Source organism: Carya illinoinensis, chromosome 2 (genome assembly GCF_018687715.1).
Source record: "Carya illinoinensis cultivar Pawnee chromosome 2, C.illinoinensisPawnee_v1, whole genome shotgun sequence".
Taxonomy (NCBI): Eukaryota; Viridiplantae; Streptophyta; class Magnoliopsida; order Fagales; family Juglandaceae; genus Carya; species Carya illinoinensis.
In genome coordinates this window covers 21235308-21263235 of record NC_056753.1, presented here as the reverse complement: position 1 = coordinate 21263235, position 27928 = coordinate 21235308, and the positions used below count along the sequence as shown (strand labels likewise).

The 27928-nt window shown below is 33.8% G+C and overlaps 3 protein-coding genes across 8 annotated transcripts; 1 reads left to right on the top strand and 2 right to left on the bottom strand.

The window, feature by feature from the left end:
- The first annotated feature begins 8232 nt into the window (after window positions 1–8232).
- On the top strand, window positions 8233–13453 carry LOC122300315 (pto-interacting protein 1). 5 transcript variants are annotated; one of them, XM_043110865.1, is made up of 9 exons: window positions 8233–8408; window positions 9518–9608; window positions 9711–9837; window positions 10197–10447; window positions 10543–10669; window positions 11680–11953; window positions 12545–12677; window positions 12820–12906; window positions 13059–13453. In XM_043110865.1, the coding sequence occupies exons 3-9, from the start codon at window positions 9756–9758 to the stop codon at window positions 13188–13190; spliced, it is 1086 nt and encodes a 361-aa protein (XP_042966799.1). In that variant the 5' UTR covers window positions 8233–8408; window positions 9518–9608; window positions 9711–9755; the 3' UTR covers window positions 13191–13453. The 5 variants fall into 5 exon arrangements, with proteins under 5 accessions (XP_042966799.1, XP_042966798.1, XP_042966795.1 ...); XM_043110864.1 differs by having other exon boundaries at window positions 8233–8527; XM_043110861.1 differs by lacking the exon at window positions 9518–9608 and having other exon boundaries at window positions 8234–8408.
- A 1872-nt stretch (window positions 13454–15325) lies between these two features.
- On the bottom strand, window positions 15326–20098 carry LOC122300314 (probable receptor-like protein kinase At5g18500). Of its 2 annotated transcripts, none has more exons than XM_043110858.1 (8): window positions 19398–20098; window positions 17964–18633; window positions 17771–17875; window positions 17210–17332; window positions 16966–17136; window positions 16670–16799; window positions 16126–16338; window positions 15326–15821 (listed from the first exon to the last, which is right to left on the bottom strand). In XM_043110858.1, exons 2-8 carry the CDS (start codon window positions 18611–18613, stop codon window positions 15699–15701), a joined length of 1515 nt encoding a protein of 504 aa, XP_042966792.1. In that variant the 5' UTR covers window positions 18614–18633; window positions 19398–20098; the 3' UTR covers window positions 15326–15698. The 2 variants fall into 2 exon arrangements, with proteins under 2 accessions (XP_042966792.1, XP_042966794.1); XM_043110860.1 differs by lacking the exon at window positions 19398–20098 and adding an exon at window positions 19199–19326.
- A 3188-nt stretch (window positions 20099–23286) lies between these two features.
- LOC122300313 lies at window positions 23287–26307 on the bottom strand. Its single transcript, XM_043110857.1, has 2 exons — window positions 26039–26307; window positions 23287–24114 (listed from the first exon to the last, which is right to left on the bottom strand). Exon 2 carries the CDS (start codon window positions 24061–24063, stop codon window positions 23512–23514), a length of 552 nt encoding a protein of 183 aa, XP_042966791.1. The 5' UTR covers window positions 24064–24114; window positions 26039–26307; the 3' UTR covers window positions 23287–23511.
- Window positions 26308–27928: the final 1621 nt, after the last annotated feature.

Below are 27928 nucleotides of genomic sequence, written 5' to 3'. Positions count from 1 at the left end.
TCATCTCAGTCCCAATCCTAGTAGTGGCTTCCGGGTGGCTCTCGTCCAGAAGGACCAACTCTAGCGGTTTGTTTGGCTCCACTTCTCTAAGTACTTGTTTGTCTCGAATCTCACTATCTGTGATACCCTCATGTGGAGGTGGGAGGACGTTCTACATGTTTTTCCTTTCTTCCTCGGTGTTGGCTCCCTCTCCAGCACTCCTAGAGCCTTCGAGTTTGCCATTCCTTGGCTCTACGTTATTTTTCAGCTCATCAGTAGTTTCACTAAGCTTCTCACTCTCATTCCTTTCTAGTTGATCCGTTGCTACGAACCTTGCTTCCATGCTTGTCGATGTCGTTTCTACTTGTCTTCGAGTTGTTTGAGAACAGTTGCCGCAGGCATGTGAAGGAAACGTGAAGTCTATGGAGATCCCATAGATGGCGCCATTCTTAAGGTTTTGTTTCGCACACCTTTGAGCCAGGCTCTAGCAACTCGAGTCTTCGGTCTTTGAGCTGTACACGCAAAGAAAATATAGAGAATTGAAGGCCTAGGTGAAGGCCAATGAGTCTCCGATACTTAAGTTAGTATCCCTTTAGTAATTTGTGTGAAAGAGTAAAGGGATCAGAGAGAGTTCTTGGTACCTAAGGATTGGTTTTTATACTAGGGCTCTAGGGTCAACTACCCGTATCCTGTGATATGGATACATGTCACCTTAGATGTTCTCTTGGTCAGAACCCTTTAATGCGGCACGACCTTTTGGGATGGCACAATAAATGTGCCGTGGTCTCCTGGCGTGGTGCAATAAATGTCACATGGCTACCTGTCCCTTCTGCCCTGTTGCAATTGTGCTTTGTCAGACTCTTGCTCACTTGTTAGACGATCAAGGGCTCCCTGCGTTTCTTGCCTTCCTGTCAGCACAAGTTCTCTGAGGCTAGGCGTCGTAGGGTAAGGTTGTGAAGACGTGTCCCTTCATTCCTCGCTTTTCGGGACTTCCCGTGCAATTACAACTAAGGGCTAACCTCGACTTTGTGGTCGGGAGGCCTTAATGAGTCGGTGGGCCATATGGCCAGCCTGTGCTCCCTATATTTGGGCCTGCATCTTTTCGGCCCAGGGGAGAAAACCCTCTTTACAATACCCACAGTACACCAACACCAAGAACGAGCAAGAAGAAATTGAAAGGCTGGCAGGGAGAGAGCAACATGCCTGCCGATCATAAACGGATAGATGACAAGCTACAACCAACCAAATAGGGGCAAAGATGTAAATTTTCTAAAAAAGAGGACAAAAATGTAAATTTGTGAATAAAACAAAAGCAATAACAAAGACAAAACGGGAAAAGTAAAAATGAGGAGGGACAAAAGTGAAAAATAAAATTAGGAGAAGATTTACTGTTCTTGATAGCCTCTTTTGTAATAGAAGATATATTGCTGGAGATTTTATAAAGTGAGTTTTATAGTTTTGGATATTGCCTTAAAAATTATGTAAAAAATGCTCACCCAAGTATTTTTGGGTACTAATTTTATAAGACCATGACTCTATATATGCTTAGTTGTCGATAATTTGGACCTAAGAAATTGTTCAAAGTCAATGCATGCATACATGCAAACAATATTTTGATTTGCATAACTTAAACTTGTGGAAGTATTTAGGTTTTGATGCATATAAATATATATATATATATAGGGGAAATATTTGGGAGCCCGCTGATAGTTTTCGTTAGGGACTACTGCTAGTTTTTATTTTTTAATTAAATAAGTTTTTTATAATAATATTATAATTTTTTTAAAAATAATATTTAAAAGTGTTAAGAAAAAAATAAAAATAAAACACATAAAATCATTAACGATAGCTTTCAGCGGTGGCTCTAATGCCACCCTATAAGTAGGTAGGGTAGAGTAGAAAACAAGAAGGAAGTACGAAAGAATTAAAAAACACGCAAATTAATTGAACAAATGACAGCTCAAGCTATAAAGATCAGTTAGGTGGCGAGGGGCCTTGATTTGCTGGAAATGTCTGCTGTGTGGATATGATCTCCCACTTGGCACATTGTTTTTAATCATTGATAGCCATTAAAGCAAGTTATGAATAAAGGGGAAGATGGTGGAAATCATTCTAACAAATTCCTCGCTACAAGTTACCCCCTCTCACTCTCTCTCTCTCTCTCTACATATATACATACATACATACTAGGACGATGTTAGAGATTCTGCCAGCTTGTTCTGCTAACCTTTTTTTTTTTAATTTTTTTACAAAAAATTAAGAAAATTATATTTAATTATATTATAAATTTTATTCATTTTTTTAAAATATTTAAAAGTGTTAAAAAATAATATAAAAAAGTAAAAAAAAACACTTTTAAATATTTTTTTCATATCATTTTTTTAACACTTATAAATATTTTGAAAAAATGAATAAAATTTACAATATAATTAAATATAATTTTCTTAATCTTTCTGTAAAAAAAAATCAGAAAAAAAAAAGAGGAGCGAGACAAGTTAGCAGGATCCCACTGAGCGATCCTTATCATTTTCCTACATACTAATAATGGGGTAACGTGCAAGACACGTTTATCCTGTTGTGATCTATTGTAATTTAAGAAATGATCTTTTGTTAGTAGTTAGTCCGTTTGACCCTAATTCAAATGTCTAAAATTATTTTAAAGATAGATATTTTTTATATTATTGAAAACAAATCTTAACTATAAGGTTTATTATTGGTCTGTAAATTATTAAAATAGATGAAGAAATAATTAGATGTGATATCCCTACTTTTTTTTTATTTTAAATAATTATTTTACTAATTATGCTTATGAGTTTTTTTTTTCAAACTCTTTTGTTGTTGGCTTTGTGTGTGTTTTATTTTGTTGGGCCGATGGCTTATGTTAGGGGCCAACCTGTGTGAGTGTGGGGAGCCAAGCTTTTAAGGCCGAAAATAGCGTCGTTTTGACAAAGCCCTTACATCTTTATCGTTTTTCCCTCTTCCCCCTGCTGCATAGCACCTCATTTCCCTTTCCTTCTTCTAATTTTTTATTCTTCTTTCTTCTTCTTCTTCCTTCATGCCCAAGCCACCACATTGCCACCGCTTTTCAGCAACATCACCCTCATCTCTCCATCGTTTGACCCTCTTCTCTCGCATGAATTGGTTGGATTCTCCCAACCTTTTCCAAGCTAGGCCAAATGGTAACTCTTCCACGCTCTTCTCTCCATCTTCTCTGTGCATTTTCTCTAATTCTCTCATATCCATCTTCTCTGATTTTCTCATCTACCTCTTTTGGAAAATCAAGTGTCATGGGTTTCTTTCTGTTGCCTAGATGACTAACACAAAAGGGGGGGTGAATTGAGTTGTATTAAAAAAATAACAATTATAAATCAAATATATAATATAAAATATAAACAAAATATGAAATAACAATAAATATAAAGAGTAAGGGTAAGAGAGAAGCAAATTCAGTATGTTAACGAGGTTTGACCTCACTGCCTACGTCTTTGCCTCAAGCTACCCCTTGAGGATTCCCAAATTCATTATTCAACCTCCTTCAGGTGAAGATAGAAACCTATTACACCTTTAAACAACACCGCTACAAAGGATCTGTGTAGAACACCCTCTACACTTGCAATCACCTTACACGTGGTGATTCAACTATTCCTCGTGTAGAATACTTTCTACACGCACAAGGGTTATACACACCATTTTTCTGATACAAAAGCTGATAGTGGGTAGGTTATCAGAAAACACTCATCAATGAGTGAAATAAGAACAATACAGTGCAAACTATATCTCTCAAAATGAACAAGGATTAAGGCTCAATGTTTAGAAAAGAGAGAATGAAAGCTTTGAATGAATATTATATGCTCTGGATGTTGTGAATGTGAAGCCCTCAAATGATCTATTTATAGGCATATGAGACTTCATATTCAAATTTAAAAAGATTCACATGTCAAAGACAACATCATTTACTTTTTCAAAAAATTCAAATAAAAGATTCTTCTTTTTCAATTGTCAAAGACAACATCATTCACTTTTTCAAAAAAATCAAACCTAATCTTTTACTTTTGGCATATGACAAAATGAGCACACTTTCCTTTTCAAAAAATTCAAACCTAATCTTTTACTTTTTGTATATGACAAAATGAGCACACTTTACTTTTCAAATTTTTCAAACAAAATCATCTACCTTTTATATAAGTCTAAAAAAGCATCAATCACTTTTGAAAATATTCAAATAAAACATGCACATGTGAAAGATGACAATCAATCATCTTTAATATTTTCAAAGTTCAACCCTTTAATCGAGGTATGCACATGCAAAAGATGACAATCAATCATCTTTCAAAATTTTCAAATTTAATTTTCAAAAATATTCATGCATATGTGGAAAATGTATTTTAATGCTTTATGATAAAATATTAATTTTGAGCATTAATCCTAATTTCGAATTTTAAGAGATTTACAACATTACTCTATGACTTTAATGTGAATTTGTTTCCTTCTTGCTCATGCTTGGTTCTTTGATGTGCTTGATTCCATTGTGTGAACAACTTGCGCTTGAAACTCCTTTATTCTTTGAATTCATTTGTTATCATCAAAATTCATGTGTAGATTTATAATCACATGAAATTTGAAACTTTGAATTCAACACTTTCTAATAATAATACTCATCTAATCGGATATTTCCTGAGTAATTATAATCTGGACAATCTTTCATGTGAATCATAAATCCATGGGTTTATGGGCTTTTAAACGTCTTACGAAAATTTCAAAACTGGGTATCTAGATTTATGATCAATGGGTTTCTTTCCTTGCCTTCTGTTCTTTCGTTGCATGTCCGTGGGTAGGTTATTGAAGGCTGATATTGTTTCATCGAATTTAATTTGACTTATGGGTCTAGGATATTTTTCATTCCATTTTGTTTTTTTTTTCTCTCGTTAGATTTCAACTTGATTTCAACTTCTTAAAGTTTTCAATTTGCAATGGAAATTTGAAAGATTTTTTGTCTCTTAATCTTGTGCTAGCGATCTGCTTGTTAGACCTATAATCGAGTTTTCAAAAAAGCTTCCCATCATTTTTGTTTATATAAGAAAGAAAGCTTCCCATCAATTTTGTTTATATAAGAAAGAAAGCTTCCCATCATGGGTTGCTTGTTCTAGATTTACTTCAGCTTCCATCATCTGGTTTTCCCCAAACTCCATCAATTGCTCTAATCATATTGGCGTTTGTATGGATTTTAAAGAATTCTGATGTGCTCATTTGTTCTATTTATTTTGATGATCTCCATTGCCAGTTCTACCTAAATTTGTAATTTTAGATGGCATGCGATAAACACAAAACTGCTAAAAACAGTTAACGGACTTAAAGGGGGAAAAGAAGAAAAAATTAATGAAAAATAAGAAAAATTACTATAACAGTTAGATAACCACTTATATAATAAAATAGATATTAGTACGGGCACAACGACAGGAAAATAAATAATAAAAATGGTAGTACATAATAAATAAAAAGGTAATTAAACAAAATTTAAAAGACGTTATAAAATTTATAAAAAGTAAACAAAACATAATAAAAAGTTAATAAAAAACATTGAATTTTATTAATAAAAGTGTCGACACCATGAAGAATTTTCCACAAAACTTTGTCCCTCTTGCTCTCCATCACTCAGGTGCATTCTCTTCTCTCGCATCTCTATTTCATTTGTTGTCTACCAAGAACAATCACCACTCTCGACCGGTTACAACCATACAACAACTGAGTCATTCGGTGTACAAAAATCCATCCATTGTCCATGAAAACAATCCCAACCTCTCCATCTCTTTCATCTCTCTCTCTCTGTATGTTTCTTTGTTACAAATTTTCTTTGTGAATTCTTAGAAATTTGAACAGATTTGTTTGGTTGTCGTCAAATTGTGTATATGGGTATGATTTCCTTTTTTATTATGTTTATTTTTGTACAAATCCTAATGGTAATTTTTGTAATGGTGTGAAGAAATTTTTTATCTTCTTTAGATCTACACATATTAGATTTTGTTTTAGATTTGATTTCCTTTTGTCTAAATAGGTATGATTTATTTACTGAATTTATAGAAATTTGAAGGCATTTTGTTTGGATCTGTATTGGTTTCATCTATGTGGGTATAATTGTTTTGCTAAAGTTCAACAAACTCAAACACAATTTGTGTCAGTGTGAATTTGGTTTCGTGCATATGCATATTCAAACACATTCTACAATGACAGAGAGGGAAAAAGAAAAAAACATACCCAGCAGATGCCGAGATTGAGAAGGAGAATCAATTGCAAGTTGATGAAAGGTTTATGTGGAAAAGTCAGAGTAGAAAATGAAGAGAGAAAGAAGATAAAGCAAACGGTTTGTGAAAAATTAGAATGGTATAAAAGAGATAGTACCATAGAAATGTAGAAACACCTAGAAGTTAGGCAGTAGAGAAACAAGTAGAACAAAATAAAATGGGATTTCATCATAAAAACAAGGGAAAAAAAGGAAAAAAAAAAAAAAAAAAAAGGAGGAAACCGTAAATTAGTGAAAGAGAGGGATAAAATTGAGAAGTATGTTGTGAGACGAAAAATATTATTACTTTTTCGATGAATGCTTTTATATATAAGAAGATATAATGGAAAAAATGATCACTAAATTTGATTCAAGGGCATGTATATTATTATTATTATTATTATTTTAGTAAAGTTGAAGATACTTCGTTTGCACTATTAACATGTTATGATTTGATTGTAAAAAAAATTAATTTTAAACTTTTCTTACAAATCAAATTATGATATGCCAATAATGTAAATGGTGTGTCCTGAATTGTAAATATATATGTTAGAAATTTTTAAAATATATTTTTATAGAAAATAAATCTTTACAGGTCAAAGGTGTGTACTACAACTTGTTGGTATTATATTAGTGTTAATTACAACTTGCTAGTGATTCTCTTAACTTTTAAAAGAAATGTGTTAATTACAAAATCATTTCCTAAGTTTCAGTCGGATTGCAAATCACTTTCTCGGTTTCATATTTTTTTATTTTTTATTTTTCATTTGATCTTTGGGTATGCAAATCAATAAGTAGCATTTAAGCGCCACATCGGCACCCTAATTAAAGAGTTAAGAATATAATAAATAAGAATAAAATCTAAAAATTGATAAATAAAAATAAAAACTAAATTTAAAAATTAAAAAAAAAATAAAAAACTGGTGGAGATAAAAAAAAAATCCTTCCCATCGTGGCTGATATGGCCGGATATGGCCGCTTATGGCTAGACTGGCCACCACCATAGGACGGTTTTCCGCCATAAGCTAATTTTTTAATTAATTACTTTTGTGTTTTTAAGTTTTTAATTTTGACCGTTGTAATTAATTATTAAGATTATTTTGTTTTAATAATTTTTATATTTTAAAATTAATTGTTTCATGTTACATTTTTCTTTCTCTATTTACATGAAAGTCTTATTTTATATATCTTTATTTAATTAATATGTGATTTCTTATTTTTGCCGTTTTAGTTTAACGCTAAAATATGTGTTTTAAAATAAAATAAAAAAAATAATAAATCACATATTAATTAAATAGGAGTGTGTTGTGTAAGATTTCATTATAGCATTTCTCATAAATATATGGTAGTTTGAAAAGAAACGGTAGCCCAATGGAATGAAAAAGAAACAAAAAATTCTATTCAAGAGTCCTACAACACATACTTGTTGAGAAAATAAAAAATAAAAAGATAAAAAAAAAAATAAAAATATTATTTTTTATTTAAGGAAAGGTTTAGATAATAAATTGAGTTGAATTGAGATAAGATGAAAGTTGAAAATTGAAAGTTAAATAAAATATTATTACAATATTATTTTTATTTTAAAATTTAAAAAATTATTATTTATTATATTTTATTTCAAATTTTATTAAAATTAAAATAATTAAATAAAATAAAATGAGTTAAGATTAACTCATTATTCAAATAATACCTTATTGTTTAAGAAAAAAAAAAAAAAAACAACGCATTTGTCTGTAGGTTCTATCGGTAAACCTTTTGATTTGTAAAATCGCCCTTTACCAAATGGAAACTGCTGCGTCCGTAGAGAATTCTTATCCCACGTGTAAATTTATTCTATTTTTTTTTAAAGTCTCTAAACATTTAAAAAATATCACAAAATTATTAAAATACATTTCCTTAACTATGAACTTTAAAAAAAAAATACAACCGATACCTTATCTCGGTGGGTATTCTGACCAACATTTTCCTTCACATTTCCATTTGACTTCATGACAGAAACGCAACAACCGGCGCAGACTGATAAACGGTCATTATATATTATATTTGCAAAGAAAGTAAAGCCCCTCGCTTGAACATTTGCCCAACAGAAGTCAAGAGTAGACGGGTCTTTGCCCTCTTACTTTGTTCTTTCACACACTGCCTTTCCATCTTGGTAGGCTTCAGATCATATCATTCCCTCTTTCATTCTGTAATTTGAGGAAAGAATAACAATTTAAAGTTGTTAGTGAAAGTATTACTTGCAAGCATCATCATTTTTCCGTACCCTAAAAGGTGACTGTTTTCTTGCCCCAAAAATTGTGGGTATGTCCTGAAATCCTGTCAATTTTTGGCAGTGATCGATTTTTTAAGTTCTGGGTTTAGTTATTTGTTCTTAGAACTATATTTCTTTTGTTTTTGTCAGTTCATGTTTTGATTTTTCTCATTACCCTCTTCTGATTGTAGAGGAAGCATATGCAAATAAAAGAGATCGAAGTTTCTGAATGTTATCTTATATGGTTTTTAGCAAATTGATGCTGTACGAGGCTCATAATAATCTACTGAGATTAATTTGTTCATTTTCTTAAGTCGTAGGGTTATGAGATATTTTGTTGTGTGATTAATAGTAGATGGGAGTTTAATTAGCGTTTTCTTACGCTGTTTAGTTAGATATGCTTTTTGAATTGGATTCATACGGCAGATGGTTGATAATGCTCTCAACTTTGCCTTGGATTTGAATGATCATGATGACAGTAAATTATTTTTGCTATTGTGGTCAATTATAACGCCTCAACTTTGCCTTGGAACTTTTGTATGTTTTTAGATGCCAATGCAGATTTTTCTTTTCTTTTCCAATGAAAACAGGAATAGCCAATTTTTATTGTTCAACAATCCAGTTGGAAGGACTAAGTAACTCATTTTCTGTAAAATATAAGGTCCTGGACGTAATTTCTACGTGTCATCTCACATATTTCTTGCTGCTAAAATTGTTGGCACTAGCACATGGCAAATTGCAGGTATAACGAACTAGGAAGCACAGTATATGTTCTTTCAATGTATGTGTCGTTTTGTTAGAGTGCTAATGTCATGTGATTTCTAGTTACTTCTTTATTGAAGTTCCTACATTTGCTTTCGGAATTTTATATATTGGTGTGAGACAAATTAGAAAAGGTATGGTCCTTTTGCTTTCAATATCAAATTGCAATCAGAGGACCAACAGTTAGTCATGATCTAGAGTTGAGTCTGTTATTTCTTTTTGAAAAGAAGAAACTTTTGAAATTGCAGTGCAACCCAACTAGCCACTACATGTTAAGGCGGTTATTTCCACTAGATATAGTCGATTTTTCTCCATACAAAGTAAATAATCTAAATCTGAGTAAGTTTTCTGTCTGAGGCATTGGCCTTTATGAGGAATAATTTCTTAAATGCTTAAGTGTGCATGGTTTTCTTGCTTATGTTACATGTCACTTTTTTGCAGGTGTGGAGAAAGTAGAGTTGAGATCTTCCTATAGGAAAAGGGATAATGAGCTGCTTTGGCTGTTGTGTAGAAGATGATATCCATAGAACTGCTGATACTGGGCAGTTGACGGGATATAATTCAGCAGGTGATCTTGATTCCTAACCCGCACTTTGTTTTTCCTTTTCCCTTATCATTGAATCAAGCTACTCTCTCCTTCACAAACATTGGTTGATCTTTTCTATTTAAAACAATATTGGTTGGTGAAAGAAAGATGCATGATTCTTTATCAAAGTTTGTAGCTTATATTCTTTGAATTCTGCCTTGCCATTAGTTAGGCAACTCTTTTGTCGTATGTTTCCACATTTTTTCATGCTTTTTTTGCCACATCCTTGGCATCTCAATATCCCACTTTTTGGAAAGTTTAGACCTATATATTGTGTAATTATAGCTATCAATTATCATGCAACAGCATTTTGTGAAACTATGCTTTCATGAATCACACAGGCATTAGTGGTGGTTATTCTTCCAAAGAAGCTGTGACAAAAGATACACAGACTGTAACCATTCAGCCTATCGCTGTCCCTGCCATTCCAGTAGATGAATTGAGGGATATTACAGATAATTTTGGTACAAAGGCATTAATTGGCGAGGGCTCATATGGAAAAGTATATAATGGTGTCCTAGCAAGTGAACAGGCTGCAGCCATTAAAAAGTTAGACTCCAGTAAACAACCTGACCAAGAATTTCTGGCACAGGTACTGATATGTGTTCATTACAATTACTACTGCCTACTGGTACCATTTCTCCCTTTTGATTTCGATTGCTTAGAAATTGGCTTAAAAACGTACAGATCTCCATGGTCTCAAGACTGAAACATGAAAATCTCGTTGGACTTGTTGGTTATTGTGTCGATGGTCCTCTCCGTGTGCTCGCATATGAGTACGCTCCTAACGGATCTCTTCATGATATACTACATGGTAAGTAAGCATATTAATCTTATGTTTCAACATAATATGTAAACACCAGTACCATTATCTTTAATTTATCCTATACTTCAAGATGACCAGAGAAATAAAGTTTTGTGTTTCTAGCCCTGTAACAGTGGTTATATATGACGAACTTATTCTATAAACTATATTTATAATTTCTTAGTTGTTGCAGAAATTTAATGCTGTAATTGATAATAATTATTGAACCGGAAATTTATAATTTAATAGTCATTTAATAGGAACCGGAAACCTGCTTTGCCCATTTTAAAAATCCTTTTGTGGAGTGTTTAGCATTTGTTTGTGGGAAGCATCTCATTAAAGCCTCGTTTGGATGTTGAGATGAGCTGAAAAATATGTGAATAGTAGTGAAATAGTTTGTGAATGGTAGTGAAATGGTTTGAGTTAAGATGTTTTATGGGATTTTGGGAAAGGAGAGAGAAAAAGTTGAATGAAAATATTATAAAGTTAAAATATTGTGAGAATATAATTTTTTAATATTATTTTTGTTTTGGGATTTGAAAAAGCTTAATTGCTTTCTGTGTTTTGTTTGAAAGTTTGGAAAAATTGTAATGATTAGATGAAAAAGTTAATATTTGAAAATGAAAAGTATTTGTGTTTGAGTTTACTTATAAAAATAAAAAATAAAAAAACAAATTGTTTGTGTTTGAGTGGTGTTTGGATCTTGAGATGAAACCATATTAACATCCAAACGGGGCCTAAGTTTCATAATTAAATTTCAGTGGGCATACATTTTTCTTTCTCTGTCTTTTTTATTTTCTTTTTTGCTAGGCAATTTTTTAGGGACATCAGCCCTAGTTTTTTTTTTGGGGGGGGGGTGCTGGTTTGAACCTCCAACCATGGACCCAATGGTCCTAAGGACCATGGTTGGTGCCATAAGCCAGATGGCCATTGGCAGGCATACAATTTTTTCAGGAAGCAACATGATACCTTCCATAACATTGCTGATATAAACAATGTTCTTTAATACGTGCCTATAGGACGAAAAGGTGTCAAAGGAGCACAGCCTGGCCCAGTTCTGTCGTGGGCACAGAGAGTTAAAATTGCAGTTGGGGCAGCAAGGGGACTTGAATATCTACATGAAAAAGCACAACCTCACATCATACATCGTGATATCAAGTCCAGCAATATACTGCTTTTTGATGATGATGTTGCAAAAATTGCTGATTTTGATTTATCAAATCAAGCACCTGATAATGCTGCACGTCTTCATTCCACTCGTGTACTTGGCACTTTTGGTTATCATGCTCCTGAGTAAGTTTTTCCTGGACATTTCAGATAAGTGCTTCTCTTCTTTTTGGGTTGAATTACAGTGGAGAACATGAAACAAAAGTTCAGAGTTAGTCTTGTTGGACAAGAAGAAAAGGATATGTTAATGTATCACAATTAAGGAACAGGAAAGAGGTAAAACGAAAATGCTAGATGGGTCAAGAGAGGGATAGTCTCACTTCTGATAACTCATACCTACCTAAGTAAACAAATTATCATCCCTTTTGCTCTACTCCTTAATAACTTTTTTTTTTTTTTTTGATAAATAAACAAATTGTATTGATCAATAGCAAAGCCAGTATTACAACACTAACGCCCTAACTAGGTAGGCACATTAGAGATAAGAAAATCATGCATGGCCATGCCATTAAAATCCACAGCAATGGCCCAGCTACAAAGTGTTCTAAAAAATAACAGTTTAAGCTCCTCCACTGATCTTTCTTGATCCTCAAAGGTGCCTCTCATTTCGCTCCTGCCATACTCCTTAATAACTTTCTTGGGCATGCTCTGTAATTGCCACTTTGAAGGAGACACCTTCCCAAAGCTCAGGCCTAATTTTCTAATTTTGTATGGCAGATATGCGATGACTGGGCAGCTGAGTTCAAAGAGTGATGTTTACAGCTTTGGTGTTGTCCTGCTGGAACTCTTGACTGGTCGAAAGCCTGTTGATCACACCCTGCCACGTGGACAGCAGAGTCTTGTGACATGGGTAACGAATCTTGGTTCTGCTGATAACTATATTTTAAGTGCTTTATTTCCATCCCTTCTTCTCTGAGGGAGAGAATTTTGCTGGGTTATGGAATTGCAAGTTCCATTGAACCTGATTCTTTTATGATTCTGGACTCAATTAGGCAACACCGAAACTCAGTGAAGATAAGGTGAAGCAATGTATTGATGCTAGACTAGATGGAGAATACCCTTCCAAGGCAGTTGCAAAGGTATTCATGGCTATCTTCTATAATTAGAAAATGCATTTAGTGCTGTTCACTATTCTCATAAGAATCATGTCTTCGGTTTGATGACAACTTGCACTGATTTTATGCTATCATCCATTGATAATCACGTTATGATTGGTTTACACTGGAAACAGATGGCTGCCGTTGCTGCCTTGTGTGTGCAATATGAAGCTGACTTTCGGCCAAATATGAGCATTGTAGTTACAGCTCTACAGCCTCTGTTGAACACTCGGTCTGGCCCCCCAAGTGCAAAACCGCACTTGTGAATTCTTCCTAGCACCTCAAACTTTCTTGCAGGGTATACTGTTCAATATGTTTTGTAAACAGCGTGTTCTAGATCGTATTTCATTCATTGAAGCTTTTTAGACCTTTATTTGCAATTTGCATAATTATTCTACCTACTTTTGAAGTGCTTTGGGTGATTTCTATGGGTTTTCGATTGTGCACATTAGCTTTATCTCATTCGCTGTGTTTTTTTTACCAAGTCATTGAGAAAATGAGAATGTTGTTGTGCCCTATGCTTATTTCAGTTCTTGCTTGGCATTATTGTTCTGCACAAACATGTTTCTAATGCTTGATGAGAATATGAATTATCTTTTATTTAAATCATGTATCATGCATCCTCCAAGATTATCAAAAAGACTGTCTGGCAACAGAAACTTTTTCAAAATTGACTGTGCCGAAGGATTCGGGATTTCTTACAATTCATAGGACTTAGAATAGAAAAGCGGTTGACATGACGAAAGCTAGGCCAATACGAAGATAGTAAAAAGTGGGTCTCAACTTCCAACTTAGGTGAAGGAGCAAACCAACTCTGAGAACAGACCAACTGCGGAAAAGAGGTACCTAATTTAAGTCACTGTTGCATTAGTCCGAGCATCTTCCTCATTCAAGGAACCAATCCGAGACTCACTGATTCCAAATAAATTAAGTCCCATGGAAACCATTTCATGGAAGCATCATTCCAAGGACATACAACCAACTCCAAGTTCTCCCAAGAAAGTAGATCAGAACAAATGCAATTCTTAGGAAATTGTTTCAAAGAAAATCGTTCTGAGAAATTATGTCAAGTAAGGGGAAAAGAGTACCAGAAGAAGTAAGATGAGTCATTCTAAAGAATGATGCTCATCCACAAAACTGGGAAAGCACCATTCTTCAAAGAAGTAATAATGGGAAGTTTGGTCCATCTTTGAACTCGTGATGTCTTTGCATGCATGGTTTTGGAAAGGAGGATTTGGATTTGGTTCTTTACAATTCAATTCCCTTGTTTGGATTATACTTATAGTTTGGGTTCGGATTTGCACCAAAGCCGAACAAGCTTGTAATCTTTTCAAAATCTTAGATTTAAAATCATGGTTGATTAGAAATCTAAATTCAGATTCAAATCTAAATCCAAATTCTTCTATCCAAATGCAACCTAGGGGCCATCAAAAGTAACGTGAGGTGATGAATATGTTGGCATTAGGTGAGGACAAACCAAGGCATACATCTTTTCCAAACTTACCCAGTGAGTGATGACATCTTGAGAAGAAGCATAGCCTGCTTCAGCAGCTGTCAGACTTACAGAACAAAAGCACAGCTGTCATAATTTATGTTTCCTGGATAGTCAACACTGCTAATGCTAACAGAGGGATGATACTCTTAATCCACGTCACATATTTTATATATTTTATAATTTTTTTTATATATATATTTATTATTTTATTTTATTTGTACTAAATTAATTAAGTTGTTCTACTCATGATCCATATGCTACATATTTGTTATGGAAAAAGAAAAAAAAAATTAAAATAAATATAGCATATGGTATGTAAGGATGTTAAGTAGAATTATTATGCCAATATGACAATTTCCTCTACAAAAAGGATCGAGTCTTGCTAAAGGAAGGGGAGAACACAAGTGGCAACAACGAGAAGAAGTAGATACTGAGATAGAACAGAGAAAGAATACTTGAAGAAATAAAAAGAGACTGGTTTTTTTTAACCATGAAAACACCTTTTTGTGTTGCCAACATAAAATTGTTCTTGCAATTGAGATCATACTCTCTTCCCACTTAACTCAATTATCTTCCCTGTTTGTCCCATATTCATTGTTTCTTTTTCATAATTTTCTCATTTTCCACTCTAGAGAGAGTTTGTCTTTTGGGTTCTAGACAAATTTTTGAGTCGTATTGACCCGAATCCGAATGTGCCCCATTAGCCATCTGGATTTTGTTATATATATATATATAGACTAGAAATTATAGATCTATTTCAACTAAAGATCAGATTCTCATTCCAAGATTTATTTATTAGGTGCAAGAATTCAAGAGAAAATCAGGCTGAGTTTTTATTCACTCACTAAAGAGAGTGGGGGAGAGCGCAATTGTATCCAGAGAGCATAACCTCTCAAATGCAATCAATAAGCAAAACCTATTTTTTCCCTTTCATTCTTCCACTTCACAGCTGGAAGTTTTCATGACAATCCTCATGAAATAAATTACCTAACAGCTATACCCAAAAGGCAGAAATAAAAAAGGGAAATAACATATCCATAGACCTGTACACACCACCGGTGGCTGGTGTTTCCTGTTAAAATTGCCACCTTCATAAACAAAACAATCTTTTTCTCAAAATCTAAATCTAGGTACTAAAAAGAAAAGGCATTTAAGCTATCCCCCAATCACTCTGCTCGTGTTTCATGTTTCCCTTCCTTGATCCTCCTAACAACGACATTGAAAGAATGCAAGACTTGAACTAATACCCTCAGATTCAGTAATTGGCTCTCATAATGTCTTACGCCTGATGGTTCATTCTGACACCAGACCTCAAATCTGGATTTTCACTCCTATATGTTTCAGAATTCTCTCTCAGAGACTCGGGCTCTGCATTCCCTGCCTGACTCCTGCGTCTTCGATCCTGAAAATTCCAAGCACACCACGTTTAAAGGGTCAGTAAGCTTAACAATTTATAACAATAACTTTTCAGTTGAAAACCATTGCCCACACATATTTTAAGGGCAAAATATTTGTTTTAATGTTATTGGCATTCATTAAATCTACGCCTTTACGAGGTTGTTAATTTCCCTACAAGTGAATGAAAAAAGTCAATGTCTTGTTTGTTTCTCACATGTATAATTTTTCTATTAATGACACTACAATAAGACGGGTATATATCTGGTATATATATATATATGGTATAGATAAAATCATTATGGTCAAACCTCTCTAGGTATAGGATATTCCTCAGATTCAAGCATGCGGACAATTTGACTCATCCGTGGTCTCTTGTCAGCTTCCGGATCCACACACCTCAAAGCTGTCAAAAGGGCTCGTTTAAGGGCACTTGTTGATGGCCCAGTCTCAAGGTTTGGATCCACAACCTCTTCCGAGCGCCTGCTTCCAACCATCAATTTGAGCCAGTCGACTAGATTTACCTGCAAGAATCACCGAATAGGATAATCTCGAGACAATAGTGACCAGTAAAATGGCATGCATTTTAAGAGGAGGTCAATAGATTAGTTACAGGAAAGAAGACTGCATGACATAACAAAATAAGAGACTATGAACTCCAAAGTAATTTGATATGCATTATCCAATTTAAAGAAAGAGCAAGTTATATTTCCACAACTCATGCAATCTTACACAAGGTTAAGAAGGGAAGTTAAATTATATTAAACCCCTTCCGTAACTGCTCAGAAACAGTGAAATAACTATACTTGCATGGAATTTCAAATTACTTCAGTAGAAAGTGATTTGATTGGATACCTCATTTGTTGGCCGTCCATAATCCACTGGATCTCTTCCAGTAATTGCTTCCAGAAGCACTACACCAAAACTATAGACATCACTCTTCTCATTGAGGAGGCCAGAATTAGCATATTCTGGAGCAACATATCTGCAATAGGACCAAAGTAGGGGGAATAAAGATAGTTAAATATCAATCACTTACAGTGATATTTTCTTGTATACATTCCATCAACCTAGGAAATTAAGCAGTTTAAATTGGTACTATATTAACATTGCAAGAAACTGTTTATTATAAGATGGGGAAAATCACTCACCCAAAGGTACCCATAATTCTAGTTGTAATGTGACTGGTTCCCTCACACATCAATTTGGCCAGACCAAAGTCAGATAACTTAGAATTGAAGTCATCATCTATCAGTATATTGCTTGATTTTATATCTCGATGGACAACTTTAGGCTCAATAGCCTCATGTAAATAAGCCAGCCTGCAATATGTAATCCAAAGGATATGAACTCAAGACAAGGTTAAATAATCAAAATAAGGCATGGTTGACTTACGCCTTTGCAGTACCAAGGAGAATTTTCATCCGTGCCTCCCAAGTGAGATATCCATGTTGACGCATAGCTCCATGGAGCCACTGCTCTAAGTTGCCATTGTTCACATACTCATATACCAACAACCTGGCAAGCACTTATTTAAATACATGTAAACTTAGCTCTCTCTCTCTCTCTCTCTCTCTCTCTCTCTCTCTCTCTCTCACACACACACACACCCCCCTGAGCGCATACACTCACATCCAAAGATTAACATAAACAGAATTCTTGGATATTCAATTGAAAAAATGCATGCAATATATATATATATATGAATTCTGAAATGATTAGAGTTAACTTTGTTTTCTTGTCAACAATATTCTTGTGGCCAGGATTCTTCATGTGATTTTATTTTTATATGAAGAATATTGATCCACAGATTAGTTACATTATATGAAACATTGAGAGAAAATATATTCATTAATAAAAATTCATTCCTGAAGATTTGCTCCAAAACAGATTGTGAACTTAAAAGATAATTACTCAAGCAAAGAAACAAGGACATAGCGCAAACAGGTATCATACCTTCCAGTTCCTTCAATGCAATACCCCAAAAGACGAACTAAGTTTTTGTGCCGCAGGTGACCTATAGCCTCAACTTCCACTCTAAACTCCTTCTCAGCTTGTCCTCTATAAGATAATTCATATAAGTAGAAAGAAATTCCAAACTGTGGAAAGGAAAAAATGTACAAGGGAAACAAACTTGCAGACAACTTACAAATTGTTGAAGAGCTTCTTAACAGCTACAGGAGTTCCGTTAATCAAATGGCCTCGAAAAACAGTTCCATATCCACCCTCACCAATAATATTTTCCTTTGAAAACCGGTTTGTTGCACGTTCTAGGTCCCTTAGTGTAAACCAGTGACCCCAACCAAGGTGAGTGAACTCAGGAAGACCAGACAGAGGTGAAGGAGCAGTTGTTGGATGCAAAGAAGACCTGTATGCAGGAAGTGTTCCTGAACCTCCCTCTTCTCCTGAGTGAGAACTGATACCTTCTTGCTCTGGATTATTATAGGAGCCTGATTGGGTATTATTATCCCCATTCTTTGAATTGATCATAACCTTCTCCAACTCCCCGTCCTTCAACTTGTCATTAAGGGCCAGGAAAGCATCATGATTGGGAACATAACGGTTAGCTGAAACTTGATCAACCTTAATCACTTTGATTTCATCCGAAACAGTTGGAATTTGGCTAATGGGAAGCATGTCATTAGCCCTTATGGATTTCTTTCTGGAAGTAAGGTAAAATGATAGAACCACGAGGATAATTACAATAAACAACCCCACAGCGATCCCCACTAACACCCACAACTTCAAACCAAAAACAAACGTCTTCATGGACAGTTCAGTATTAAGATCAGTTGCCATATCTTCTGATATCTACTTACCTGCAATATGAGACAGTAAAACATTAGATTAATGCAATCCTATATATCCAAAATCTCCAATTTTTGCATCTGCCACGAACAGACAATATAAGCGTATCTCCCTCTCAAATACAAATGTCTATCATTAAAAATGAATAAAACACCATGAAATTGGCAGCATCAATAAATTTTTAACTGCATAGTGGCACAAACCAGGAAAAAGAAAAATTGACGGTGAAAGAGAGAGGGTAGAAGCCAAAACAGATTTTTTGAAAGATAACAGAATAAATCAGAAGATTGATCAGAAGAAGTGCCACAGTACATTATAAAATATTATTCAATCTCCGAAGAGAGAACCAGGCATTAAAGAGCGAAAAAAGTGCAGAGAATTTATGTTTTTCAGGTCCAAACCCATCCAGACTTCACCAAGGACAAAAATAAAAATTAATAGATTAAGTTGTCACTTTCTCAAGTATCAACACATTCAACAAGCCCATCTAATGAATCATATCAAACAGACCAATAACTATAAAACTCGTTCATCCAAAAAAAGAAGGAAAGAACAAAAAAGATGTTAAAGACTAACTTCAGTCGTCTGGGACCCAAGAAAACCAAAATCTTTGATTTTCTCTCGAACCATGTGTGCTTACTGTACTTCTGTTCTCACCGACAGTATGCCTGGAGTATTATACAAGTAACTAATCCTTTTTCATTTCCTCCTAATACAAACAAAGAATATGTAGCACGGATAGGCTCCATGTAAAGAAAACTTTCTCATTGCTAACCTGTTTGAAGAACCACTCTGAAATCACTTCTTCACAGCCACCTCCTCAGAGAATGGACAAAACTCAAATAGTAGATCTCTTTCTAAAACAACCCCTAAACCAACATAAGGAGAAAGTCTTATTTCCAGGCGCCCAAATCAATCCCATTGTCCCAAAACTTCAAATATACAGGAATTTTGTTTGGGTAATGGTCAGATCGCGTCGCTATATACGAGCTTGAAAATGGACCTTTCTCAGGCCACACTTGCCTGTTCTGTAACACCCAGAACAAAGGAAATGCCACAGCAAGAGATTTGACTAGATTTAAGAACTATGAGGAAGTTGGACAGCCCAAGAGCCACATAAAATTCTGAGAAGAGGAAATGGTGGTAGGGTTACCGAGTTAATAAGAGAGAAGGGATGGAATTATCAGTGGTTGGTGACGAGGAGAGCATCCCTTCAAATTACATACAGTAAAAGAGAAGCATGAGCATTGGAAGCTGCCTTTGCCGTTTCTTCAAATTTCTGTCCTTTCTTTCCCCTTTCTTTAATATATATTATCCCTTTTGCCAGTCAAACCCCACTTTAGTTTCAGAATATAGAAAAATATTTTCTTTCATGATTACTGAAGACAAGCGATCAGTGTAAATGATGAAATAACATAAGTGCCGTGCTAATTATATACAAGTGCCACAGATGTGAAAAGGCCCGAAGGTCAAACGAGCAGACCCAAAACCAATGCAGAACCGTTTCCATGTTTGAGTTCTGAAAATTTTCTTGCTTTTAATGGAATTCGGTTATTAATACCGATTAGTAGGTACGAATATGATGGTCAAAGAAACAGACTGGACAGTGGACAACATACCAGGTTTTTTTCTTATACCCTTAATACCCACGTTAGGAAGGCGTAATGTGGGTGTAATTATGCATTAGATAACAGTGATAGGCCAACTACCATTATACCCAAGAGAGAGCCTAAAAACCAGCAGAATCTGTTGTGAAAGAAGTTATAGATGTTCTGTCTCTTGAACATTATCCCGACAACCACCATAACCCTGCTTAACACATTATCTTGAATTTAAAAGTGAAGATAATTGGAGATCTCTTAAGTGATTTGCTTAACTGGAATCCGATGGCATCGAACAAAAACTTTAGAACATATCCCACTGTTTACACACAAGATATTACTATTCTTGTCTTCTTATTTTCTCCTTTTCTCTTTAATTTTTTTTTAATTTTATTTAAGACAATTTATTCTCAAATTTCTCTTGGTACTATCTAATCAACAGCAAGACATCATATATTATAGGTCATATAAAACTTATATAACTTCTATATGAATGTTGTCCTGATCTTGGTCCACAGGATGGTCAACCCGACTAGTTTTTCTGGGTTTTCTGTCTGGTCGGTAGTTATTATGATCATATTAATTCTGCAGAGATGACATTATTACTTGGCTGGTATTCTTAAACAAATAGAAAAAAAGGGAAAAAAGGAAGTTATTCATCAGTTTATTATTTCCTGATCACCTACCTCTATCCTTCAATGGGTAACCTTCAGAAAATCTTTCCGGGTCTCATATATAAGTTGAAATTACATGCATGCAACCTCCACATTGATAATGAGAAATGATAGTTATAATCATAAATGCGCAAGTGTCGCATAATTATTTTAAAAAATATGAAATAAATACAAGAACCAAATGAAAAAAAAAAATAAAAAAAATTAATAGTAGACCCCACTCTTTTTCAAAACAAATACGCGCATGACACTTACACACTCTACAACTATATATAACATTATTTATTTATAATATGCTGAATTCCAATAACCTTAGGAACCATAAGGCATAAACATTAATAAATTATTAAACCATAATAATTTGCTCAACCCTGTTGAATATATAGCCTATATATAGGAAGGAATCTTTGATGTTGGTAGTTACCATAATTATTATTTTCTGGATAATCTTTCTTGTTGGTTGTTAAGAAAAGGGGAAGCCTCCTGCGAGGAAGAAGCCATTGGTTTCCCATATCGTCTTCTTCTAGATTAAAGCAACAATATGCATGCGGCCTGCCCTTGTGCGACACTTTATGTGCTCCTCCCCAACACAGTCTGCTGGCCGTTGAATTATTTATTTAAGATATCAGCTTAGACTTAAAATATTTAAGTGAAACATTATCGTAGCTAACAAAATTTCATTGGCATTAAGGTATTGAATTAAGTTGCATGGACTTAAATTGTTTCTTTCAGCTAAAAATTGTTTCTTTCAAAACAAATTGATCGAATTCTATCAGGAATTGCATTATGCATTTTAGAGCACTCTCAATGGATTAGTTAAAGTTAAATAACATTTTTTATGAATATAAAATAAATTTAGTTTTTGGCTATTCTATTCACATAAGTCTCCACATTGAAATAGTTATTTTTTCATTATATAATAATAAAATAATATAAGATGAATTTAACTTTGGCTATTCACATCAAATCTCCACATTGAATTATCCATTTATTCATTATATAATAAGTAATTAATAATTAAAAAATATTTAATTTGTTAATTATTAATTTATTTTATTTTATCATATTTTACTATTCTACTTATTATATGTTAATTAATAATTAGTAATCATATTCTAATTAAATTATGGGTTAAAAAATTATATTTTTTCAATTTTCATTTAATGTTAATAACCACAAATGTCTAATTAAACTCATTTAAAATTCTATATAAATGTTTTAATTACAAATCAAGCAATATCATCATTATGCTTGCCAGAAATATTCTCAATTTAGAATTCCTCTGTAATTAGAACTCCTCCATTAAAACCAATTTGTACACCACCACAATTTCTGTCAATCCTACATTAACTATTGTTCATATACATTAAATTCATACAAATTATGAGCTTCCCTTGGTTAAGCAAACAAGTAAGCCATAAATCCATTTCTTCATGGTGGATTTGATTGCTTTTTCCTCACATATTTTAAGTTAAAGAAAATGTATGTGCTTCATTGGATAAATAAAAGTTATATATTTCTAGTGTGGAAGAACGTGATTTAAAGAAATGTAGAGACATGAATTATGAATCAGAAATCTATGTTTTTTTTTGTTTTTTTGAGATTTTTTTTTTTTTTTTTGGTTGATAAGGTGGTGAAAGAAACTCCAGTACCTCTTGAAGCATTTCACGGAAGGCATGGTAATGGAGTGGATTTGAATCACATAAAGTTCCATCCACATCAAATAGTACTGCTTGAAGAGGGGCAAGTGCAGCAAGAGAACTTTTGCTGCAGGTTTCACAAAACACAATGAAAGTACAAAGTACCAACCAAAAAGCTAGCAACTGAGAATTGTGTTATGTGCATTGCTGATCAACATGCATATATCACAACGACAATGAATGTTCTTTATGATTTGGAGAGTACTAATCTATGATATGAGAAGTGGTACTTTATGGACAGAATCAAAGGAGATGGCATGAACTTTTTTAGGAGAACTCAAACAGTACCAGAATGTATGTTACAGAAAACAAAAGGCGTAATGGCTATTAAATATAAAGGAACAAATGTAAATGAAATATGCATTACAAAAAAAAAAAAAACAGACTAAGGACAACATGTACAGATTAGAATTTTAATTGCTGCCACTTTCATAGAAAGATCAGTACATCCCCCCAAATATCATTCTACTCAAATATTAAATACATCCTACAAATAACCCAGCTAATAGACAGCTTTATCATTTTAAATCAGATGGTCAATAGACAAATCATCCACAAGAAAGTAGACATAATAACGGACAGCTTCATCCACAATATGTTTCCACAACAACATCCGTAAAATATGTCATTGTATTTCCACAAAATATATTCACATCTTACATCCACAAAATACACTAAAGGACTTTGCATTTCCACAAAAATACATCGTTGTATTTCCACAAAATATATCCACATCTTACATCCACAAAATACACTAAAGGACTTTGCATTTTCACAAAATACATTCACAAAATTAGCATAAAAGAGTCTACTACATAACTGCTGCCCAGTTACATTGTGGCTGCCCAGTCACATGTATTTTCAGTATATGTGACTAGGCAGCTACTAAAATCAATACAAAAGAGTTTACTACATTACTGTGCATTTACAACAAAATAGAAAGAGTAATGTGAAACTACATGAGTTACTTTCCTCCAAAACGTGTGGATGGGATGTAGACATCTACATCTATTCTTCATTTCCTTGTAAACTTCCTTCCGAAGAGTTCGAAAATAGTCTTGATGCATTTCATCTATGCCAGAAAGATCTAATTCCATTATCTTTATATCAATCATCTTTTTCTTAAGTGCAATTAAGGACATCCGAGCACTCTCGGCCTTCATGATCGCTTCTCTCCTCTCCATCATGCACACGGTTCTATCATCGGTCATGCGACTTAAAACTTCATTAAACTCAGCATCTTCACCTTCTCTAGACTTCCTCTTTCTCTCCCTCTCTTTCTCACTCTTCTTGCTTAACTGTCTCTCATCAATGATCTCGATGTTGTCATCGGGAGTATCATTTGCTAGCGGAGTTGAGTCATTACTTGTTGGACGTCTCATAGGTGGTTTCCTCCTCATGTTCATCGTCGACATATGTTGCTGCCATTTTGGTTGGTGTCTTAATAGACACCAATAATGTTCCATGGTGTACTTCGCCTTCTCATTCTCTTTATACAATATTTTCACCTTCTCAATCTTAAATGAGCCAAGTGATTATATTAGAGAAAAAAGAATGTGCAGCACTAAAAGAACATAAAGGAGAAACTAAATTATTACCTTGTCCTGCTCTGTGGCACCACTACTATGTAGTGACTCTACTTGGGCAACAACAGCACAAAATTCATTTGTGCATTTTTTAATACATTGCCATCGATTGGTCAATGAGCCATCAGAATAAAATTGGTTGTTTGGTTTTTTATATTGATTATAATATTCACATATTCTCTCCCACATTTGATTGAAATTTTGGTCAGTTCAACGTATAGTATCAACGGTAATGTTTAACCAAGCTGAAACAAGGAGGGTGTCCTCCTCTACGGTGAAAGACACTTCTCTCATAGTTCTTTTAAAGGGTGTCATTCTTTCACCTGAGCGTGCATGTAAAGCTTGGACAATAACATTATCATTTATGCTATCATACGGTGTGCTGCCTTCCCCATGTCCACCACTTTGTAAGAAGGTGGTGAAGAAAGGATCCTCATCAAATGATGTGGCCACCTTCATCGTATTATAATTATAACAAATGAGAACAGTTTCCAAGGATTATGTGGGAGAGAATAGGTGAATATTGAAACTAGTTATATACTAGCATAGCATGTGCAATATCATTGTTGCATTGACACTTCTCAAGAAAACCACAAAGTATGTGGCATGAAATGAGAAAGGCATGAAATGAGACTAAGGAGAAATAGATTTACATATAAATAGAGACAAAAATACTACAAGTGGTACTCTAAAACTCCAAAAATTGATATTCATTCTGATATATCATAATCAGTGCTATTGCAGACACATCATAATCAGTTGGTTACTACCCCTATTTCCAAACCCTTGCTTACAGTTCTTAAGAGCATTCTTTATGCAAGAGTCAAGGAATGCAAAGACACACTTGGTTTCAACCTTGCTGCTATGGATCATATCAAGCAATTAATGACATTGTGAAAGCAATGCTAGTTGGTCTTAAAATTATTGATTAATTGAAGGCTTGGATTACTATACATTTAAAAGAAATTCCATATTTTACACATGACAAGTGAAGTAAGAAAAACTGGACCAAGCATATCCTAAGGTCAATCAAGCAAACAAATCTTGATATATTTTTTTCATGCAAATCAATGTGGGTGGTTTTAGCCTCTGTAATTTAAAGAGGGTCATTTGCTTAGAAGTTTTATTGCTATCAGTTGTAAACAAGTCATCTACTGAGGAATTTGAATGACTTGTTGGTTTTTGTATTTTTTGGCTGTGACCTACTGTTTCTTAACAGAAATTACAAGAGTCTTGGCTTCTTCAAAACACTCTTCTACTATGGATATTCTGTATTGGCGAGCAGCATATAAATCTATAATGTGACAATCTGTTTAAATTCTTACAAAACTCAGCACTAAAAGACATGATCTTCGACAACAATGAAGATGATTGTTTAAAGTTTACAAGTTTTCAGTAAGCAAAACTTCCTTGTCTTTACTTAACGGTACTGGAAACTATATATAGTGGCAGACTTAATTTGTTTGATGTTGAATCCTCATGAACAACAAAAATCAGAAATTAGGTACTGATATGGTACTAGCTTTTACTCATGAACTGGTTTTTACTCATGAACAACAAAAATCATAAATTAATAAATAAAAAAGAAAAAAATAGAGTGGTCAAGAGGTTGTAAAATTGTCAAGTGGTGGTCATATGGCAAACCAATGACGTTAAACTGGCGGGCTCTGTAGTAAACCAAAAGCAGCAACACAAAATACACGTAATCAAAAAGAAAATCTGCTCTGTTATAAACCAAAAGCCACCATGTAAATGAAGATTAGGGTTTGGAGAAGAGGAATGCAAGGGACGATGAGGTGCATGGAAATTTACACATTTAGTGGGGAACCACAAAATATACGAAGAAAGAGAGTACCTGAGAGTTCGAAGAACCAAATCGGCGAGAGAAATGGGGGTTTTTGGTTGTTGCCAACGAGAGTTAGAGTGCGGTGGTGCAAGGGTGCGGTGGTCCTCTTGTCGACGAGACTTTGAGTGGTGGTGCGATGGAGTTGTCTCTGGTCGAAGAATGAAGCAGATCTCTAGAAAAGGAAGAACTTTCTGGTTTTTTGAGAGGAAAGTCGAAGAAGGCAGTTGTGAGAGAGAAGAAAGAGAAATAAATCATAAAATATGTATTTGATGTATGTATAGTAACTTCCAAGTGTGGAAATATTTTTGAAAGTTTAAATATTATTTAGACTTTAACTAATTCTGTGATGTTATTTGAGGGTCTATTAGCTAAATATGAGATGGGTTTAGGGTTTAGCATTTAGCTAATCTAATAAGAGTGCTCTTAATACCACTTCAGTGTTGTTTCAGTATTGGCGGCTAAACGGGTAGGCACAAAGGCAACCCAGCCGGCTCCTTAATGCCCCTATTCCAAATTAGGCACCTTTACAAATTTCTTTACCCTTTTACTCCAAAAATAATATATCTATAATAAAATATAAAATTACATACACCATACTACCATTCGATTTATATTTTATTAAGTAAGATATAGTATATTTATCACTATTAAATAATCATTTATTACATACTTCTTTATTATCAAATTGTGATAAATATATCATATTATATATAGTAAGATGTAAGTGAGATGATGGTGTGGTGTATAATATTACTATATTCAGATTCAATAGGAGTCTAATACCCACATCTGATCACTCTGACTTCAACTTCAACATATGTAAAATTCGATCCGACTCCAACTATATTAAAAATGAGTGGAGTCAGAACGGATGTCGGATTTAAGCCACGAAATTGAGCTATATATGTTTTGGATTTTTTTCTAGTGGGCTCCATTTTAAACACTAATCCGGCCAATTTTTTAACCCCAATTTTTGAGTTGATACAATGGACTTCATACAAAATTCATATTTTGAGCCTAACTGTTCAAATTGTCTTAAATAATTAAAGTCTAAATAGTTTTTTAACCCCTTCTTTTGAGATCAGGCAATGGGCTCTAGGTAAAACTCACTTTATTAACTCTCCTAGCTAGTAGGGAGAAGTAATGATATGATAACAAAATCAGTGATAGCATAACAAAAGTGAGAACAAAAGCTTTATCTCTCATGAATTGAGCTGGCCTGGTTTCTGTCAAAGATCTAAGTTTGAGTATGATTAATGAATAAGCAACTCAGGATTGTTCACTCTAATTAACCACATGCATCACATATTTTATCTGAAGCTTTTTTTATGGTTATTCTTGCTTGCTTATAATTTGATGGGTTAAAAAGATAAAAATTAAAACTAAGTTTATGAAAAACACGAGCTTCTTAACATAAGCCCTAAAGTTGTTACATAATATTATGCCTCTCAATATGGACAAAAAGCGATATAAATACTGTAAAAATCATTTATACTTGCTAGTTGCTAGCGTATTTGAAAATTAGTTGAGAAGTTTTATCTTAGAAATTCTTTGACTAAGGAAAAACCTATTTAAGTCTCAATTGAATAAAATATATGAGTTTTACTTAAATCATGTACAAACTAGCTTACATAATGATATATGAGTTTATGGAAGATCACTAGATAATTTATATTAACAAATAAATTGCTAAAATTTTATTATAAAGATAATAGTAAATGAATGTTATTTCATAAAAGACTACTGTCAAAAATAGAAATATGAATGAGACGCTAAGGTGTGGTTTGGATAGTCAGATGAGATTAGATAATATGAGATAAAAGTTGAAAGTTGAATAAAATAGTTTTTTAATATTATTATTATTTTAGAATTTGAAAAGGTTGAATTCTTTATTATATG

Bases quoted from the DNA above. Each gene is read 5' to 3' on its own strand.
- LOC122300314 (XM_043110858.1), bottom strand. From the start codon at position 18,613: ATGGCAACTGATCTTAATACTGAACTGTCCATGAAGACGTTTGTTTTT. The intron at 17,137-17,209 runs GTAAGTCAACCA...TACATATTGCAG, and splicing joins CTCCTTGGTACTGCAAAGGC to GCTGGCTTATTTACATGAGG. The intron at 16,800-16,965 runs GTGAGTGATTTT...GTCCTATTGCAG, and splicing joins AGAATTATGGGTACCTTTGG to ATATGTTGCTCCAGAATATG.
- LOC122300313 (XM_043110857.1), bottom strand. From the start codon at position 24,063: ATGGAACATTATTGGTGTCTATTAAGACACCAACCAAAATGGCAGCAA.
- LOC122300315 (XM_043110865.1), top strand. From the start codon at position 9,756: ATGAGCTGCTTTGGCTGTTGTGTAGAAGATGATATCCATAGAACTGCT. The intron at 9,838-10,196 runs GTGATCTTGATT...TGAATCACACAG, and splicing joins GACGGGATATAATTCAGCAG to GCATTAGTGGTGGTTATTCT. The intron at 11,954-12,544 runs GTAAGTTTTTCC...TTTGTATGGCAG, and splicing joins TTTGGTTATCATGCTCCTGA to ATATGCGATGACTGGGCAGC.